Source organism: Panicum hallii, chromosome 1 (assembly GCF_002211085.1).
Source record: "Panicum hallii strain FIL2 chromosome 1, PHallii_v3.1, whole genome shotgun sequence".
NCBI classification, from domain to species: Eukaryota; Viridiplantae; Streptophyta; class Magnoliopsida; order Poales; family Poaceae; genus Panicum; species Panicum hallii.
Genome location: NC_038042.1, coordinates 59,416,631 through 59,435,858, shown reverse-complemented (window position 1 = coordinate 59,435,858; position 19,228 = coordinate 59,416,631). Strand labels below are relative to the sequence as shown.

The 19,228-nt window shown below is 43.8% G+C and overlaps 1 protein-coding gene and 1 long non-coding RNA gene across 9 annotated transcripts; one reads left to right on the top strand and one right to left on the bottom strand.

Moving 5' to 3' along the window:
* The first annotated feature begins 2,082 nt into the window (after window positions 1-2,082).
* Window positions 2,083-9,176, top strand: LOC112883012 (pentatricopeptide repeat-containing protein At5g14770, mitochondrial). Of its 6 annotated transcripts, none has more exons than XM_025948244.1 (8): window positions 2,083-5,492; window positions 5,597-5,711; window positions 6,622-6,736; window positions 6,902-7,008; window positions 7,117-7,275; window positions 7,387-7,528; window positions 8,640-8,694; window positions 8,778-9,176. In XM_025948244.1, exon 1 carries the CDS (start codon window positions 2,115-2,117, stop codon window positions 4,962-4,964), a length of 2,850 nt encoding a protein of 949 aa, XP_025804029.1. In that variant the 5' UTR covers window positions 2,083-2,114; the 3' UTR covers window positions 4,965-5,492; window positions 5,597-5,711; window positions 6,622-6,736; window positions 6,902-7,008; window positions 7,117-7,275; window positions 7,387-7,528; window positions 8,640-8,694; window positions 8,778-9,176. The 6 variants fall into 6 exon arrangements, with proteins under 6 accessions (XP_025804029.1, XP_025804020.1, XP_025804012.1 ...); XM_025948261.1 differs by having other exon boundaries at window positions 2,243-2,334; window positions 2,426-5,492; window positions 7,117-7,528; XM_025948235.1 differs by having other exon boundaries at window positions 2,083-5,436; window positions 7,117-7,528.
* Window positions 9,177-10,131: 955 nt separating this feature from the next.
* On the bottom strand, window positions 10,132-14,611 carry LOC112874516. Of its 3 annotated transcripts, none has more exons than XR_003224996.1 (5): window positions 14,438-14,611; window positions 11,709-11,879; window positions 11,441-11,538; window positions 11,329-11,372; window positions 10,132-10,377 (listed from the first exon to the last, which is right to left on the bottom strand). It is a non-coding gene; the product is annotated as an uncharacterized LOC112874516 (long non-coding RNA). The 3 variants fall into 3 exon arrangements; XR_003224997.1 differs by having other exon boundaries at window positions 11,741-11,879; window positions 14,438-14,608; XR_003224995.1 differs by lacking the exon at window positions 11,441-11,538 and having other exon boundaries at window positions 14,438-14,595.
* Window positions 14,612-19,228: the final 4,617 nt, after the last annotated feature.

The window sequence follows — 19,228 nt, the reverse complement described above, 5'->3', positions numbered from 1 at the left end:
CGTCCTACATCATGAGATACATATATATAAAAGTAGCTATAAACGCGTGTAGAATGAATTTTTGGTATATATTTTCTGTTGGATGGGTGGAGGAGCCTATCTAGCTATGCGATGCGACCGATTGGACACCGTCCGCGAGTGCCGTCCATTCCGTTACGGGCGAGCGTATGCTGCATGCCGCCGCGCACCGTCCACAAAGTCTAGTCGATCTACTAGTATCATCATATCATATCCGCCGCAAAAAAATTCGGCTGAATAAAAGTAAAGACGACGACCATATATATGTATATGCATATATATATATACATGCGGTCTCGGGGGGTGGGGATCGACGATTGGCCAACATATTCCATCTGACCGTACTATTGTGTATTGTCTGTTCACACGTACTACTCTCCTCCTTGCCGGAATTAGTATAAAATACGTCATGCTGCAGGTACGTAACATATATACGGCCGGGTGGATGGATACGCTTCCATTCCTTTAATTCACAGCATTGTGTGTTCACAATACTCTCCTATTATAATTTTTATGGTGCCTTTAACATATTTGTTTGTGTTTGCCATGTCATTTATTATTGACGATGGAAGGTCGGAGTAGCGCCTCAACCGCCTTTGTTTTCTCTGTACATAAAGTTTCCCTCCGGATAGAAGCAAGTGCGGACCCAGGATCCATTCACAACCTGATGGATCCGCCACTTGATAGGGAGAATGGTAAGGGAGGTACGTGAGCTAGGATGTATGACAAATATAAGCAGCAAGTTGTGAATTAATCAGTGGATGCATTTTGTCATACTTCTTGTTAGCTTGCTTGTAGTACAATGTATAATAATTAACCTGTCCCAGCAATTATTAGCTACCTAGCTAGGTAAATTTCTGCATTTTGTGGTGTGTTTAATTTGCTGGCAGCCTGGTGGTATTACTAAACTAGCAAGGTCAAGGCGCGCTGCTGGTGCTGGCTGACGAGTAAGGACGGAGACATGGGCTGGTCAACGAAACGATGTCTCCTCCTGGATACGATACGATGATGATGGCGATCAAAAAGGGGAAGGGGAAATCAATCAGGGCGGCAGCCAGGGAAGGGTTGGTCGTCCGTACCGACCTCCCCGGGCCGCCGCCGCAACAGGACAGAGAATATAACGGCGCGAGGCTGGTGAAACACGTGGCCGCCTCCCGATGAGTCGCCGGTCTGGCCGGAGGAGAGGAGGTCCCACCAGAGCAAACGTCCACCCCCCGCTCTCTGCTGACCCCTTTCTGTTTTTTTTCTTTGACTGGATGGACGGAGCTTGCATTGCTTTTGCACACCAAGTAATTATTAATTAATGGATGCTTCCTTGTGCGCACGCTTCCCAAGCGACGGAGGGAGTAGCAAGTCCTACTCCCGCTGGATAATGCATGCCTGTCAGAAAGTAAGGAAAAGCCACGGTGCACGCTCATTAGTAATATTAATATTGTGTCGATCATACAGGTAGCGCGTGCCTCTGCCTACACGTTCATTCAAATACGCTAGGTAGTTAGCACCAGCTGCCAGGGGCGGAGCTAGAAAGGCCGTCCAGCCCAGGCTTAGATTGCTTTGGGCTTAATTAATATGAGATTTATATAGGATAAATTAGGCTGCAGCACGCGAGCTGCACGTTTCATTTCCTCCCGTCCACAATGTCAACGTGCTTAATTCTGTTTACCTAGTTAGCTGCTACCAGTGTAGTGCCTTCTCATTTGTCACAAATACAAAAGTGCCTTTCCCGACCAGTTTTACTAGACTTTCTTTTAGTTGGAATAAAGTTAGAATCTTGACTGCCCACTTCCTGCAAAAAGAAAAGTGGTTAGAAGACCTTGCAGAAAAAGTATTATACATGATGACGATCTATCTCGTGCCACACCTTTTTGAAAATTTTGTTCGCATCACGTGGCGCGGAGTTTTTTAATAAACGGAGTTGAACCCAAGGTATATTGATATTGGGCCGGCTAGTACATGCAGTATCGGGCTCACATCCAGAATCCTCTACCAAACCCATCAGCTTCGCGCACACAGGCCCAACGGGCTTTGTCCCTGCCCGCGCCTCCCCTTCCTTTTCATTCCCCTCTCATCGCCGACGGGCTCCTCCCCCTCCTCCCATGGCGGTGGCCTCTCCTCAAACCCTAACCCCCACCCTCCACGCCTCTTTCCTTTGCTCTTTCGCTCTCGCCCTCCTCCGCGCCGGCCGCCTCTCCGCCGCCTCCCACATCGTCTCCTCACTCCCCGCCTCCCCTCCCGCTCGCATCCTCCGTCGCCTCATCCCCGCCCTTGCCTCCTCGGGCCTCGCCGCCGCCGCCGTCCGCTTCCGCCCCGTTCCAGGTGACTCCCGCACCCTCAACTCGATCGTCCTCTCCTACTGCAACCTCCGCTTGCTCCGCCCCGCGCTCAGCCTCCTCCGTTTCTGCTCCAGACCCCACTCGCAGGTTGCGCCCGATACCGTTAGCTACAACATCTTCCTCGCTGGCCTCTCCGAGCAGGGCCACGGCAACCTCGCTCCGACCTTGCTCGCCGAGATGTGCAAGCGCGGCGTGCCCTTCGATGGGGTCACCGTGAACACGGTGCTCGTGGGGTTATGTAGGGCCGGCCTGGTGGACGAGGCCGCGAGATTGGCTGAGATGCTGGTAGGAGGCCGAGGAATCGACAGCTTAGATGTGGTGGGATGGAACGCTCTCATTGATGGGTATTGTAAAGTCCAGGACATGGCCGCAGCATTGGCTGTGGCACAGAGGATGAGGACACAAGGGGTGGTGCTTGATGTCGTGGGGTATAATAGCTTAGTTGCTGGGTTTTGCCACTCCGGTGATGTTGATGCTGCATGGGACGTAGTGGAGGCAATGAAGGCGGACGGGGTGGAGCCGAATGTGGTGACATACACTGCGTTCATTGGGGAGTATTGTAAGAGGAAGGGGATCGAGGAGGCATTCAATTTGTACGAGGGAATGGTGAGGTTGGGTGTGCTGCCGGATGTGGTCACACTTAGTGCTCTTATCGATGGGCTCTGCAGGGATGGCCGGTTCTCAGAGGCATATGCACTTTTCCAGGAGATGGACAAGATTGGAGCTGCACCGAACCATGTGACGTATTGTACACTTATTGATTCATTAGTCAAAGTGCGGAGGGTCAAAGAGTCTCTTGGTCTACTGGGAGAGATGGCTTCAAGAGGTGTGGTCATTGATCTGGTCATGTATACAGCTCTGATGGACTCTCTAGGTAAGGAAGGGAAGATTGAGGAAGTGAAAGACATGCTTCAGCATGCTCTATTGGATAATCTCACTCCCAATTGTGTTACTTACACTGTACTGATTGACGCACACTGCAGAACAGGCAACGTCGATGGGGCAGAGCAGGTGCTGTTGCAAATGGAGGAGAAATCTGTTAGCCCAAATGTTGTTACATTCTCATCAATCCTCAGCGGTCTTGTTAAAAGGGGATGCCTCAGTAAAGCAGCTAATTATATGAGGAAGATGAAGGGCATTGGGATTGCTCCTAATGTTGTGACCTACGGAATACTTATTGATGGGCTCTTCAAGTGCCAGGGGCAAGAAGCAGCTCTTGATATGTACCGTAATATGTTGCATGATGGTGTTGAACCAAACAACTTTGTTGTTGACTCACTGGTAAATGGTCTGAGAAAGAATGGGAATGTAGAGGATGCTGAAGCACTATTTAAAGATATGAGTGAACGTGGTCTGTTGCTAGACTGTGTAAATTATACCACCTTAATTGACGGGCTTTTTAAAACAGGAAACATGCCAGCTGCTTTTAAGGTTGGTCAGGAGTTGATGGAGAGAAACCTGCCACCTGATGCTGTTGTCTATAATGTGTTTATCAATTCCCTTTGCATGCTTGGCAAGTTCAAGGAAGCAAAATCTTTTTTGAAAGAAATGAGAAATGCGGGCATAGAACCTGATCAAGCAACATATAACACTCTGATCGCTGCACAGTGCAGGGAAGGAAAGACCACCAAAGCTCTAAAGCTACTGGATGAAATGAAGCGGAGTTCTATAAAGCCTAATCCCATCACATATACTACACTTGCTGTGGGCCTTCTTGAGGCTGGGGCTGTGGAGAAGGCAAAATATTTGCTTAGTGAGATGGCTTCTGCTGGATTCACTCCAACCTCTCTGACCCATCGAAGGGTGCTGCAAGCATGTTCTGGAAGCAGGAGATTGGATGCGATTTTGGAAATTCATGAATGGATGATAAATGCTGGTCTTCATGCTGACATTGTTGTCTATAATACACTTGTGCATGTTTTCTGTTGTCATGGAATGACCAGGAAAGCTACAGTTGTTTTGGCTGAAATGTTGGGGCGAGGAATTGCACCAGATACTATCACATTAAATGCTCTCATTCTCGGCCATTGTAAGAGTGACCATCTAGATAATGCATTTGCCATGTATGCTCAGATGCTTCGTCAAGGGGTGTCACCAAATATAGCTACTTTCAACACACTTCTCGGTGGTCTTGAGTCCACTGGAAGAATCGGAGAAGCGGATACTGTTCTCAGTGAGATGAACAAGATGGGCCTTGAACCCAATAATCTCACCTATGATATACTGGTGACAGGATATGCAAAGAAGAGCAACAAAGTTGAAGCACTGAGGCTGTATTGTGAGATGGTGAGTAAAGGTTTTATTCCCAAAGCAAGCACATACAATTCAATGATAAGCGACTTTGCCAAAGCTGGGATGATGAATCAAGCTAAAGAGTTGTTCAACGAAATGAAAAGGAGAGGAGTTTTACATACGTCCTCAACTTATGACATCCTTTTGAATGGATGGTCAAAGCTTAGAAATGGAACTGAAGTGAGAAAACTTTTCAAAGATATGAAAGAGAGAGGATCTAGCCCATCTAAAGGCACTCTTAGTTTTATATCCAGAGCATTTTCAAAGCCGGGGATGACTTGGGAAGCTCGACGTCTACTGAAGACCCTTTTCAAAGATTAAGAAAAATGAAGTGTCAATATAATACCAGCTGAGGATATATGGTCTAATGAATACGGTTCTCACTATGACCACAGCTGCAGTCAGGCGTTCTAATTATTGCAGTGTCTTCCTGCAAGGCCAAACCTGCTGTCTGCTGCATAAAGAGTTTCTAGTAGACAGAATTAATTTGGGAAAAAAGATAAGTCAATGCTTCAGAAGAACAGCTTGATGTCCTGACTTATACTGGCTAACAAGCTGAAACCCAAATGCATATACTTGTTGTGGTATACTCCATCTGGACAGAGTCGTTGAGCAGTTTGTCACTCAGGGATAATGGAATGCGTAAAAATGTTGTGCTAGACTCCATCTGGACAGAGTCGTTGAGCAGTCTGTCACTCAGGGATAATGGACTTAAGCACATTTGCAATCAACTAAATAGATACAAGGTTGAAGGATGATTTACACTGTAGTTTTATTTGCATCCACACTCTAGGTGGCTGCAAAGACAGTTCTTGCTGGATTTCTTGGCTAGAGTACTCAGTTTCGGGGGTATGCTTCTTTAAGTAGCTACACTTCTGCATTCTTTTTCTTTAGTTATGCAATTGCTTACCCTTATCAAGAAAATTAAATATATGTTTCTTGAATTTATGCAGGTTTCAACTTTGCGTTGCTTGGTGACTTTCTACATACTTAATCGCCTAATGTCATGTCAGTCATATACTTCCTGGTAAACAGCGCATTGACTGCTTGCACTTCCTTAAAGTTGAGGTAATCGATTTCTTGTATCTCAAAAGTATTGAATTTAATCAAGCTGCTGCTTGACATGTTTGATTATAAAGGTGACCTTTGTGGGATTAGAAAAAGAGTTGAGAGCAGTGTTACTGTATTGAATAATTTTTCTGTACCACTCACTTGCATGTTAGGAGGATTATTATCATGAGGAATCAGGACAGTAACACAATGCCAAACTTTGGAGTTGAAATTATTGTCTAATACACCAAGGAAATGGAGTGGAAAATAGTACGCCACCCTCTTTAGTCGAAACAAACTTCTAACTTACTAAAACTGGTCATATTAGTGGCTGAGTGCTTTTCTCACCTTAAACAAGTCCTCAACTCCTGTGTGTAGAGGCTTCATGTTTGTGTGAATCTTGCCTCATCTGATGGGGGAACTTTTAATACAAAGATACCAGAACTAATAATTGAGTGTAGATTCATGTCCATATAAGATCTTATGCATATGTTTCTTCATAATTGTAGTTATTGCGGATCTTATGCACATGTTTCTTTGGAATTGTAGCTATCACGATAATTTATATCCATTGCGTTGACGGTAGAACATCCTATTATCTGTATTATCATAATTTGGACTTGTGGCTCAGCAAATGGTGCCAATAAGGGTTTCTGGTTGCCCTTTTCTTACATATATGTCTAGTGCAACAACCAACTAGAAACATTCTAAGATCTTAGATCTCTGATAAACTTTCAGAAAAGGGAGCCGTGGAAGAATTAAAAGAAAAGAAAACATGTTCCTTGGATTTCAGAAAATATATCTATCAAGAGACCCTTGTATAAATGTATCCATTGTGGGTTATTGCAACATCCTGTGTCATTTCATGTCACCAATGTTTCCATTAGTCCATTATGCGTATATGCTGACAGTTCAGTCATTCCTACAGGATATTGCGCTGAAGGTGCTGTCTCTAGTTCAAGGACCCCTGCCCATGAATCCAGCATTCTTATGAACCAGGGATAACATAGCCGAAACGTGGATTGGCCGGTGCAGGACTGCAGGTTAGCCTTTTCCTGTGTGGAAATTTTAATATATCAAATATGATCATGATGCGTAAGCTCTTCCTTTGTGACTGTAACTGACTATTAAGAAACTAAGGTTATTATGCTCTACCATTCATTTTGCTGTCGATTTTCAGTGATTTGTCACTTTGCGACTGCTTTCAGGACAAAACCATCATCAATAGCCTGACTGATGTGCAAGTGCTGTTCCTATGAAGTTTTTCTTCATCCTTGTCTCTACAAACTTGTCGGCTTAGGGCAGGCCCTAACTGGTATGATTTTAGTACTCCACATCTTTATCTACAATTCCTTTTTCTTTACTTGACTGCAGCATTTTTTTATAATTATTATCATGATGTAACTCCTGGCTATATTTTCAGAGTAAATGCTGGGCTAGAAGTAACTAACAACTAGCACCAAATGGGCCACAAGTCGGTTCTTTCGCAGCGATGATAATTAGCACAAGCTGTTGCCCATCAGCCTATGTCAACATCTAATTGAATTCACAGATCCCAGTAACTCCCACCCGAGCGAGCATGGTAGCGATGCTTTCTCTCCCTAGCCCTCCACTCCCACGCATCGCCCTCGTCCTCCCCACTCCCCCTATCATGATGGTGAGGCTAAAGCGCTGCCCCATGCATGTTGGCCAGATCCACTCAGCATGCCATGGGTACGAGGGAGTAGGAACATTGGCGGCTGCACCGATGAACAGAAGAAGGGCCAGACTTTGGTACTTCATGGTCACCGGGGACAGAGACCTGCCTACTAGGTGATGACTAATTTGGTACCGCGGTACGCAATACTCTCCTTTAACCTTCCATCCCTGACCTACTTTTACAGCATCATGCTGCACCGCTCGAGAGAAAACCCTAGAATGCAACAACGCCTGTCCCTTTGCTACCTTGCTCCCATTGTTCTCCGCTTCCCCACGCCATACCCTGACCCTGCTCAAGCCCTAGAAGGTTGTCTCAACTCTCAACAGATACATACCAAATGCTTGTGATGCCAACTTCATTATGCCCATCCCATTTCTACTTTTTTGATTTAGAGTTCCTACATCCAGATTTTAGATCCTTTGCTATTTTGAGAAAATATGGTGAAACTGTTTCATGTTTTACTTTGATTTTCGAGGAATGATGGGCCTTTTGTTAAGGGTGCTGGGCATATAATCTTCATAGTCAGTATACAGATAATGACATTCTAATTTTGTCTTTGTTTTCTCTACATAATACACATAAGATGAGGCAGGCGACTTTATAATTTCAGAACATTGAGCAAATTAAAGTTTACTAAAACATGTCATGCCGATGCAGCAACATGTCGATACTGGTTATCTGTATTTTAATGGATGCTGGATATTAGATAGTTCCTTTTACTATAGGCACCAAAGGCTAAGGAGTTTGCTTTTGAGGAAGTTTGGGCCTTTCTTGTCTTGTTATCATTTGCCTTTCAAACCATCTGGTTCAGGCTGTGTTAATCTGATAGTTAATATTTTATTATTGGTTTAGTGTGAAGTAATTAACCCTATCCATATTATTATGGAATGGATAGCCCCTTTCTAAGAGAAATTGTAGTGATAAGCAACACCAAGTCATGGAGGGAAACATGCAAGTGATGAAAGGCATGTGCCCCTCAAGGCTCTGGCATGTTGCCTCCCTATCGAATATATACCATTTGCAGATTATATGCTAGCTAATTTTGGTTTTTGTTTATATTTTGAATTGCTGCTAGTTTGTGTCCATGGTTATTAGTTACTTGGGTCTTGCACATTGAATATAATATATTTTCAAGGAATAGTAATTTTGTTTGCTATTGTTGGTTCAGAAAATAACTTACTGTATTTCTTTGGGCTTATTTTCTCCTTCATTTCCCTGACTCTTTCATTGTTTTTTATCTCTGGAAGCTCCATGCTAGCCTAAAGAAGGCCATCGAAAGAAGTTGAAGTGGCTTGATTCCCTGTAAGTTTTCCACCCAGAGCATCAACTATCTTTTGCATCTTTCTGAGCATTTGTTTTGTTGTCTTACCTTTTTATGGTTTCAGGTTTGAATTATGAAATGGTTTGTATCCCTTCAAAACCATGGTAGGACAAGGCACAAAATTTTTCCTGGTCAAAGATTCTTAAAGCGACTAAAAAGACCATTTTTAGTGTTAGAACTGAAGCATTACATTTTCTTCCCACATGATTTTTCTTAGTCAGAAAACTATATTGTGCGCTCACTCCCTTGATTTGGGTTGCACTCGCCCGGTTAGTCCATTTCACAACATAATTCTGATGCGCATACCTTGGAGACAGCAATAATTTCTCTTTCTAGCGGTGGTAAGGATAATTTTATTTCATTATGCAACTTTAGTGGTATATATGCATGCCCGGGGACTTGGCAACTCTTACTTTTGACTTTGAAGAGCTGTGTCAATATTTGATTGTTTAGTTCCGATTAACAGTTTGCGTGTACCAATATTTATTTCTTTAGTTTCTTGATGTTTTAAAACTGAGAGTAAATGGTGAGTTATCGAAATGCTAAATGCAGTATATAGCTAGAAGTGAACTGCTCCCTCCTGTCAAAAGTTAGTTCTGTATTGGGATACATGCTGCCAACTATAAGTATTTAGGTTGCCCTTGCCCATATGAAAATGACGGAGTAGATACGTAAGATGTGCTTAATATTTTCTGATAGTTTTTGCTTCATCATTTTCTGATCCTGAATTGTTTACTGTATATTTATTGTCGGATAATCATGCATGTTGCAAAGCTTGATTCAGTTTCACCAAGAGCAGAGCGTGAATCCGCACACCTTGTCCTGGTGTTGCCTCGCTGCAAGTTTTAGCGCCTTCTGCTGTCAGTTGCAACCCATCAACTATGCAACTAGTTTTGGTGAAGAAACTTCGCCGTCGAGCCCTCTCAAAAAAAAAAAGGCCTTCGCCGTCGAGAAAGGACAGCGCGATCAAAACCAAACCCTGGTCCAGTTAACGCCGCGCTGACATCTTAATTTTCAGCCCAGGCACGCTTCAACATCTCAAATTAGCCCACGCGAGGCCCACCAGAGGCCACGAAACTGATGTCGGCCCAGGAAGGGCCCAATGTCTAAAATTTCGGCCCTCGCACGGCCCAACATATCAGTTACGGCCCACCTGAGCCCATTTTTCAAATTTCGGCCGACCTAAGCCCATATTTTTCAAGTTTAAGCCCACGATCGGCCCAATACATCTGTTACGGCCCACTAAGGCCCATGATTTCATTTTTCGTGCAGAAGCGCATAAGGAGCTGAGAGCCCATACACCGACAGTGAGGCCTATCGTTGCCAGGTGAAGCCCAAGTGTTAAGGCCCATAATCTTGCTATACTTTCTCACTTCAATAAATACGCAGGCCTAGTGAACTAAGTGATTTCAGTAAAATTACGCTGACAAACACGTAAATTGCGAGCACGCACTAATGAGCCAATGAATCAAATCAGTCAGACTTTGCCGGCTGGTTGACGCTGCAATATCGTTAACCACGTCAAAAGTCCGGTTAATACAATTTCATAAACCTACCAATACAATAAAAAGATTGGCACAATGAAGCCAAATAAAAGTGAAGCCTGTTATTGTCGGGGCATCATTCCCAGAGCAGCCTGTTCGTTCTGAACTTGTATTTCTTCGCTGCATACAACATCAGCAATATTTTGTCAAAAGAGCATCCAAACATCCGTAACATATGTGAATACTCGATAGTCATTTGCAAACCCAGTGTGTTCATTTAAGGCAATGCTTCATGCTTGTTGAGAGAAGAAAGAAAAATATAGTAGGTTGCCCGGCTTGCAGATCAGAAAATAGATTAGGTGGGTTCTAAATGTTATCTAAGATAAGGAAAAACATAAGCAACGATGAACTATTAAAAGAAACAAACAACAGTAAAGAACTACATCTTGAAGATTAATGCTTGAGTGCAGCAAGGGGTGCTCTCCTATCTTTTGATTAGGAAAGCGGCCATTAACACGGCTATTTCTTTTGTTTTGCATGGGCATAACCTAGGCCCCACAACTCCACTTCGATTCCTTTATCATAGCTATTAAACTTTGCAAATCATCATACTAAGAAAGTAAGAATTCACCAAGTTAAAGTGTAACAAGTTTTGAATGGTTACCTTAGGACCTAAAGTAGTTGTCACCTTTATTCTGTTTCATTTAAAACAGTATGAACTCTTGGAGACCACATTGAGAATTTGGTGACTGCCAGCAACCTGATGAGGTTTGAAACAAGCCCATCCCACACCTCGAATCATAACAGGTTTTTACTAATTTGTGTCTCAACTCATGACATATTCAAATCATTTGATTTTTTTGAATTATTCCATCTTTTAAGCCTCTTTAAACAGGTAGTTCACAAATGAATGCTGGATTTAGCAATATGAATCTGCCCACACCACTTCGGAAACGGATCGGACAACGGAGCAAAGAACATCAAGCTGGACTAGAACTGCATTTTTTAGCATATATGTTTTCCATTTACAGAGCACAAGTTATTTTAAATACTTCATGTGTACCAGCCTGGACTAGCACAGTAGAAAGTAAACTAGTGCAAGGACAGGAATATCAGCTTCAAGAAACTCACCTGACAACTGATTCACCTCGTCCATATTATTGATGACAGCTTATCTGCAACACAGGATTGCAGGAATGAGGTTCAGTTGGATCTTTGATAGAGTTTTTTTTTTCTTTTTCACCTTGTTCTAAGTGTCCTACATTGAAGAGGTTCTCCTTTTCCATTGTGTAGAAATAAATACTCTTTAAACAGGCAAAATTCACAAGAGGATGCTAGATTCTGCAACAGATATCATCCATTAGGAAGTATTCAACAATTCAGCAAAGTTTACGTCAAGTTGAACATAAAAGTGAAGTTGATTCCTGTTATTGAGTAGAAGTTATTTTATGGTGAACTAGGATAGTAGAAAATAAACTAGATGCAAGGAGAGGAATATCACTAATTATTACGTTCAAGAATGGTCATCTCACACCTTGTTCACCTTCTCGGTTTGTTCAGAGAATTGCACGATGGAAGCAATTCATCCTTTTTCCAACGCAGTGCAAGACAAGTTACTTACAGCTGAGCCCAAGCAGGCAACCACCACAAATTATAGGTATTCAGCACTTAGCTGGAGATATCTGGGGAAGCCAAGTAACCAAAATTAACAGGCAGTGTTTGATTAAACAAGTGCAAAGATGGAGCGAGCCAACAGATGTAATTGCATAACACACCATGATGCGGCTCATGAATGGTAATATGATACACATTCCGGATGTAACAATAATACTGCTATGTAGTTCATATCTCATGTTAAATAGACAGTGTTTCGCCTCACAAGGACAAGAATACAATACGCTTCTCAGATACTATGGCTATATGGCAGTACGAGCAAATATGATAGAACGTAGTATTTCTTAAGAAATATGAACAGTTAATGGTAATCTTAAATTAAAAAAATAAAAAAGAGCATGTTTCAGACTTGCATTTTTGTGCTAGTAAATTCACTAAAAATAATAACATGTTCATGATATGCATAATGCACTACATCACTAACTTTTCTGAGCTACCCGAACGTATCAGCTAGTGAAGGGTATGTTGTACAACTACAGTATATCAAATATCCATCCTATATTAAGTTAAAAATCGGGAAAGAAATATCAATTTAGGATTCATCATAACACATTAACTCGTCCAGTACCATATGGCCCCTAAGAACACGTCTTAACAGTAGTTAAGACAATGTACAAGCAATAATAACTCACAGGATGTATGAAAATATTTGTAAGGTATACAAAGAGCTCCAACTTATACCTGTGTTAATTGAGCTTAACTTATATATCATGATAGTTTGTCAGCCTTAGAAATGCTACATATGTTAGTGTATTAATAAAAAATCCTCAAGGAAATGTTTATAGCTGAGCACCATTCTACCTTCCATATGAAACCATGGCTTTATATCCATTATGCACTGCGACACGGGCCTCTAGTTGAATTGGTTAGGTGGCTCTAGTAGCACTCCTCAGGTCTTGGGTTCGACGCCCCGTGGGAGCGAATTTCAGGCTGGGGTTAAAAAAAAATCCCCTCGTCTGTCCCACACCAAAGCATAGGTCTAAGGCCCAGCCCAGGTCGTTGATCGTCTCACACGGGCTACGGTGCCGCTGCGTAAGGGTGGGGCAGGGGTTTGGCGGTTTTCTCGACCTGCGTGAGAAGGTCTTCTTCTTAGCAAAATGCCCGGTGGCTGTCTTACCCCTCGCAGATCGAGTTTTTATTATGCACCGAGAGCATGAAGAATTGTGTGTTAAAAAATTCACCTGTTTTAAAGCTGCACGCAAAGTAATGCGGCCATTTCCTGTTCCTAAAACATGAAAGGACATCCAAATTCCAATCACAAAACTATGTTCATCTAGCACAGCCCTAGACCTCATCCCACTCACTATCACTTGATTCAGTGTGCAAATCACCAAAAACACATATTGGTCATCCTTGTCCTAACTATATCATGATAGGATTCTGGAGTATAAATGAATCGTAGGTAGATAAATTCCGAGCATAAAAGTTTACAAACTATTCAGGATTGCTTTTAAAGTTTTGGCCGGTTTCAGACCTCAGATGTTACCAATTCTGGTCTATACTAGGCATGATACTAGCTGGTCATGTGATGATAGATGGCATATTATTTTCTAGTGCTATGGTAATATCAAAGAAATGGTAGTTGGTTCTCTAAAACTATTTTCATGGCTCCGTTCAACATTGTGCACAGTTTCACTCAGCATTGGACATTTAGAACAGTGAGAAACATACACTAAGTCCACTACACAATAAAATTCATCATAGTTTCCTGCTCCGAGTAAATAATTCAACTACGGCAAAGTACGGAATTACTAGCAGTCAAAAATGCGATCAAGCAGTAAACTTTAAATTGCAACCCGTCATAATGCTAGACTACAATCAGAGAGAACTGCCTCGAATTCTACTTCATGCCACATCGATGAGCTCAGTCATTTCCATAACCACTTTATGTTTCTGGGTTACCAATGTTTGCACAAATAGTAGAATGCATCCTGGATGATTGATATGTTACCTGTAGCGGAAGCGGCAATAAAGAATACAAGACATCCACACAGCCTACAGTGTTAGAATCGAAAGGAAACTTTGGGAGAATTATGAGCAACGAATGATTGATGTTCTAAATTATGGGCTGCTGGAGTTCAAAACATATGCAAACAATAATAGTGCAAACAGTTGTATGAAGTCATGGCATACAAGAACACTGATGCTTCGTGATTCACTAGCTAATTGTTTGCTCAGCATGATGCAGGACTAGACATCAAACTATCCGGAGCACATGTAGAAGAAACCAGGTTTGTGCTTGGTGAGAGTCGAGATCTGGGCAACCCGTGCGTGAATAAAGGTGGTGGTGTAAGCAACAAACGCACAGCCAATTACCCCGTAATTTTGGAGGAAGGGCGTGTGACGAGACGTGACACGGTGGGGCTAATAGTACCGAAAACGACGCAACCCGCCCCCGACGGAACCCTAGATCATCGGAGCTCGTAATCCATAGATCGAGACCCCAGAGCAGCGAAACGAAATCGAAGGTGAAACCCTAAAGCCGTGGTGTAAATCTGGGGCACGCAAGCGTGGTCGGCCTGGAAGGAAGGAGTGAGGGAAGATGGGAAGGCAGCCGCTCCGTTACCTGTTCTTCTCCGCGAAAGCCGGCGGCGCCGCGGCTGCGGGAGGGCGTGGAGGAGCATCCGGTGGTTCCGCTCCGCACCGAATCGAAGGGAATAGTCTGGGAGGATTCGAGGAGCAGGGGGATTAGGGGGGCATTTGGGTGGGTGGGCCATCACGTTGGGCCTATCTGTGGGTGGGTTGGTGGGCTGGAATGGCCCAAACGAGGTTCCTCCTCCCCTCGCGGTTCTTCTTATCCAAAGAAATCGATGGTTGACGGCCTGGAAGAATTTGGGGACAGACAGATGGATGCTGGAGCACATCTGTCATCTGGTACGTGTCCAGAAACCACAAACGCAACAGTCACGATCCTTACAGATGTTAACTAACATGGGAGGAGAAGAAAAACAAAAAGAAAGGAAAGGTGCAAGGCTAGTGGCGACTGGCGAGTGAGATGGATGAGGCAGGCAGGCAGAGGCCACAGGTTGGCGACGCAGGCAGCGCCACTCAACTAAGCAAGCCCACGCACACGCTGGTAGTAGAATACAACACATGCCACATCCCAAAAGGCATGTCGAACATATCTGAATTCGGTGGCGCAGCATCAGCCAGCAACTCTCTCTCTCTCTCTCTCTCTCTCTCTCTCTCTCTCTCTCTCTCTCTCTCCTCTTTAACTACCACAGATGAGCAGTATTTTATGATTATTAGAAGGATGCAGACAACATACAGGTGTCCATATATGAAAACGAGTAGAAGGATGGATGTAAAGGGATCGGAGGGAGTGTGGTGGCGGTCACGGGAGTGCTATGGGAGACACTCATGTCGATCAGGAGACGGCCAGCCACCACACCACACAGGTGAAGGCTGAAGCTCTCTGCTTTGCTTTTGAGCGCACAAGATGCATGCTGCGCTGCTCACACTCTGCTTGCTTGCCTTGCAGTTGCAGAGTGAGCGAGCGAGTGTAGAGGAATGGTTGCAGCGTCGCCGTCAGGAAACGCCCTGCTCTTCGCTGGTCTCCAGATGTCCGCACCGAGACCGGTGCCATGGAATAGGGTGCGGTGCCGGCGCCTCCCGTTCACAGGCTAGGCTCGGCTCGAGTCATTCCCAGCCTCACCCTCTCTCACGGTCTCTCTCCCACCTGGAGACGAGCGAAAAGGCGAGCTTTCCTTTCAATTCCTTGGCTGGCTTGCATTGGGTCCATCCAGTCCAATCCGATCCAATCCAATCCACAGGCCTCTTGTGTTGTGTCCTGTATGCTGTCCTCTCTACCTGCTAGCTCATCTCCACTAGTGCGTCTGCTTGGCTCTCGATCGTCGACGCTGCTACCCGTTGCATGCTGTCCCTCACTCCGATAGCTAGGATCCCCTTTATTTTGCAGACAAATTAAGGAGTCGCTAGCTGCTAGCTACTGCTATGCTACCACTGGCTGACCTGCCACTTATCTGCTGCTCCCTAGTGGCACACACAGCCACTTCTTCAGTGATCGATCGGTGTGTGCCAAGCTGATCTATGCAGTGAGTGACACTCTAGTGGCTGCTGACTGGCCGGGCTTGTGTGGACGCATCACAACCTATGGTTTTTTCTGTGGCCACTACTGAAATCACCAAATGCAGACAAATTCGATTCTTAGCTTCCTTCCTCCTCGAAGAATCTCTCTACAGTTAGCATCACTCTCAGATTCAGCTCCCAAGAACAGATTAAATAAAGGCATGCCGAACTCTCCCTTTTTCCTTTGCGACGGTGAAGAGCAGCTGTGCATGGTGATGAAGAACAGTACGTAGTGGTACTTTGGGTTGGCAGATTTGGTTTGCAGATGTGCACGGCAGGCAGGCAGCAGATGATAAGCGTGCGACCAAGGCAAAGGCTATACGGGGGGACTGGATAGCTGCCAGAGTTGCCAATTCTGGAAGCATGGCTTAGGTTGGAGCTGAAAGTAGGCCGGCCACGCATCAGGTTCATCATCCTTCATCAACCGCCGCCCTCCATCGTTTTCAGTGAGGGCTAGCTAGCTAGCTAGCTAGTGATGATCGAGCAACCAACAATCAACTTGCCTGGCACTCCAATGTCTTGGCCGGTGGCCCAACTAGAACTGATTGTAGTAGTTAGGCATGCATCTTTGGTGAAAATCTCAACTTACAATAATCTGAACCTCTGAAGAATACCATCTAGCTATATCGACCAGCAGTCTGCAGGCTCTGGGATGGGATCAGCCAGCTTCTATATATGCTCAAAAGGGGTCGTTTTAGTAACTACCTTTATTTCCAGAAAGAAGAAGAAAGTGAGGAAAAGAAGAGAAAGGCCACAATTTTTTCATCGAGCAGGCTAGCACAGATATACTATCCTGGTATATCCATTGCATGTCTTGATCAGGGGCCCATATATAGTTGAGGGGGAGAGATCGTATCTTGCCGGTTTCTTTTTTTTGTGGAATATGTTTTCTATCTCAGTGTAGTCCGTTCTTGGATAATTAAGAGCGGCACTACTGCTACGGCTACTGAGCGTCCTTTTTGACATCATTTTAATTATTATTCTCTTTGCCGATTTTCTCTGTCCAGTATTATATTCTTCCATGTCAGACCGATCAGTTTTTTGGAGAATATATATGTATATGTGTATGTTGGCATCTGCTTATTAACGTTTGGCCGGCCACTAGCTAGCTAGTTAAATATAATTACTGGCCGGATCCGGAGTACATACGTTTACACGGCCAGCAGCTCCGATCCAATTGGAGCTAGGATAGATATATGAAGATGAAATGCATAAAGCTAAGGTTAATTATTATATATATTCGTTCTTGGACCTGCGAGCTGGTCTGGTCTCATACAGATGATGCATGCATCGATCGATCATGATCTACAGTAGGATCAGAGAACGAAGGAGAGCCCCGGCCCCCATCAGGGTCATCAGGGAGCTAGAAAAGTTGACCAAATAAAGGAGAGAGAAATAAGGAGGATAAGATTCACAAGTTTGGCTTTAATTTCTAGCTAGTGCAGTCGTCACCGACCACTAACTGGTAGTGAAGCATATGCATGCATTCATGCTTGCAACTTTGAAGAGCTAGCTAGCTGCGTTAATTATATGTATAATATTATGCTGATTAGTTGTTGTTGAACCAACTAATCAGCAAAGAACATGCACGACCATGAAGCTAGCTAGCAAATGCAATGCAAGCAATGGGCCGGCCGGGAGGGGGGCATAGATGCATGACTTGTGACAAGGAACAAGAGACGATTCCAGCACATGCCTGCTTGCTGTTGCAGGAGGAGGAATAATCAGGTTGCCCATGCCCATGAGCAAAGCCAGACTTGCACTTGCCACACTCCTCGATCTGAAGAAGGTGGCAGCTAGCCACACACACAGACAGGTGAAGGTGAGAAGCAAGCACGCCATTAATTATACTTATATTAACAAGAGCTATAGCTAGCTAGCTAGCCTGGACGCGCGACTTCCTTGCTGATCATGCATCCATCAGCCGATCAGCAAGGCAGGCATAACCTATCCCAACAAGGCTTGAATATGCTGAGCATAATTAACATTATTTATATATACATATTCATCGTCCTAGCTAGCTACTGTGAACAAGTGTCGCTTATACAGAAAAGAAAAAAAAAGAGAGGATCTTTTACAAAGTCTTCTCGAGCTAATATAAGGTGAACCTCAAATAATGGACCAGGTTGGCTTGCATTAATTGGTGATGTTTGATTTGGAGGACATGTCTGTCAGTGTCAGTTGAGAAGGCATGCATCGTGATTAACGGCACGGGGAAGCTAGCGTGTCCTGGTCCGTCCTCTCTAAGCAGCTTGCATGACAGCGAGATGCAGCTAGCTTACTAGCTTCTTCAACGTTGCATGGGACACTTGCTGATGATGTCCTGTGATCATGCAAGCCAAGTGAATCTAACTCCTCTCTTGATTCGCCCTGCGCATGACTGTATAGTATTAGTGATCGAGCGAATGCCCCACCAGCTTAGCTAGCTAGCTACTTCAGATCATGCCTGCTCTTGAACCGCGCCACATGTTCTCCTCCCAACACCAATCAATAATTCCCAGCGTACGTACAACAGCACAATTTTCCCCTGCCCCCAAAGAAGTTAAAATGCTTTATTATTTTGTCTGAATTTGGCTGAAATGCTTTTAGACGATTTTACAGCTTGTTTTTGCCGGTGTCCTACTATATATAGGAGTATCTGCTAGGAGCTAATTAATAGAGAGATGGATTGGATGCACCACCAACGAACAATAATTATAATTGTAGTGAATAGAATATGTATATATATACACACATATATATAGAATCCTTAAAGAAATAGGAGTATTTGCTGTATGTATGTACATATGTGTGTGTGTGTATATGCAACTGACCTATAATGAGGAGGCAATGCAAACGGAGGGGCCAATCGCAACCGGCTGGCCAAATCTTGGCCATATCTATACAGGATAAATTTTATCTACGCTCGTTTGTAACTATTCTCACTATCAGTATACCACCATGCGTATGTCCAAGTACTTATTTATCACTTTAAGTATATTCATATACTAATTGTAAAATACTTCAAAGGGAGGGATATGTACGAAAATTTTTAAAAGCATCCTATTTTTTTAAAATATATCATAATTATATATTAGTACTAATATATAAAAATAAATATGTCCATATACTCCATATACGGTCATATATTTAAAGCACGTACCTTACGTTGGGTCAGCTATGTCCTACATCATGAGATATACATATAGGAGTAGTTACGAGCGCGTGCAGAATGGATTTATATATATATATATATATATATATATATAGTTGTGTACTTTTCAACGCC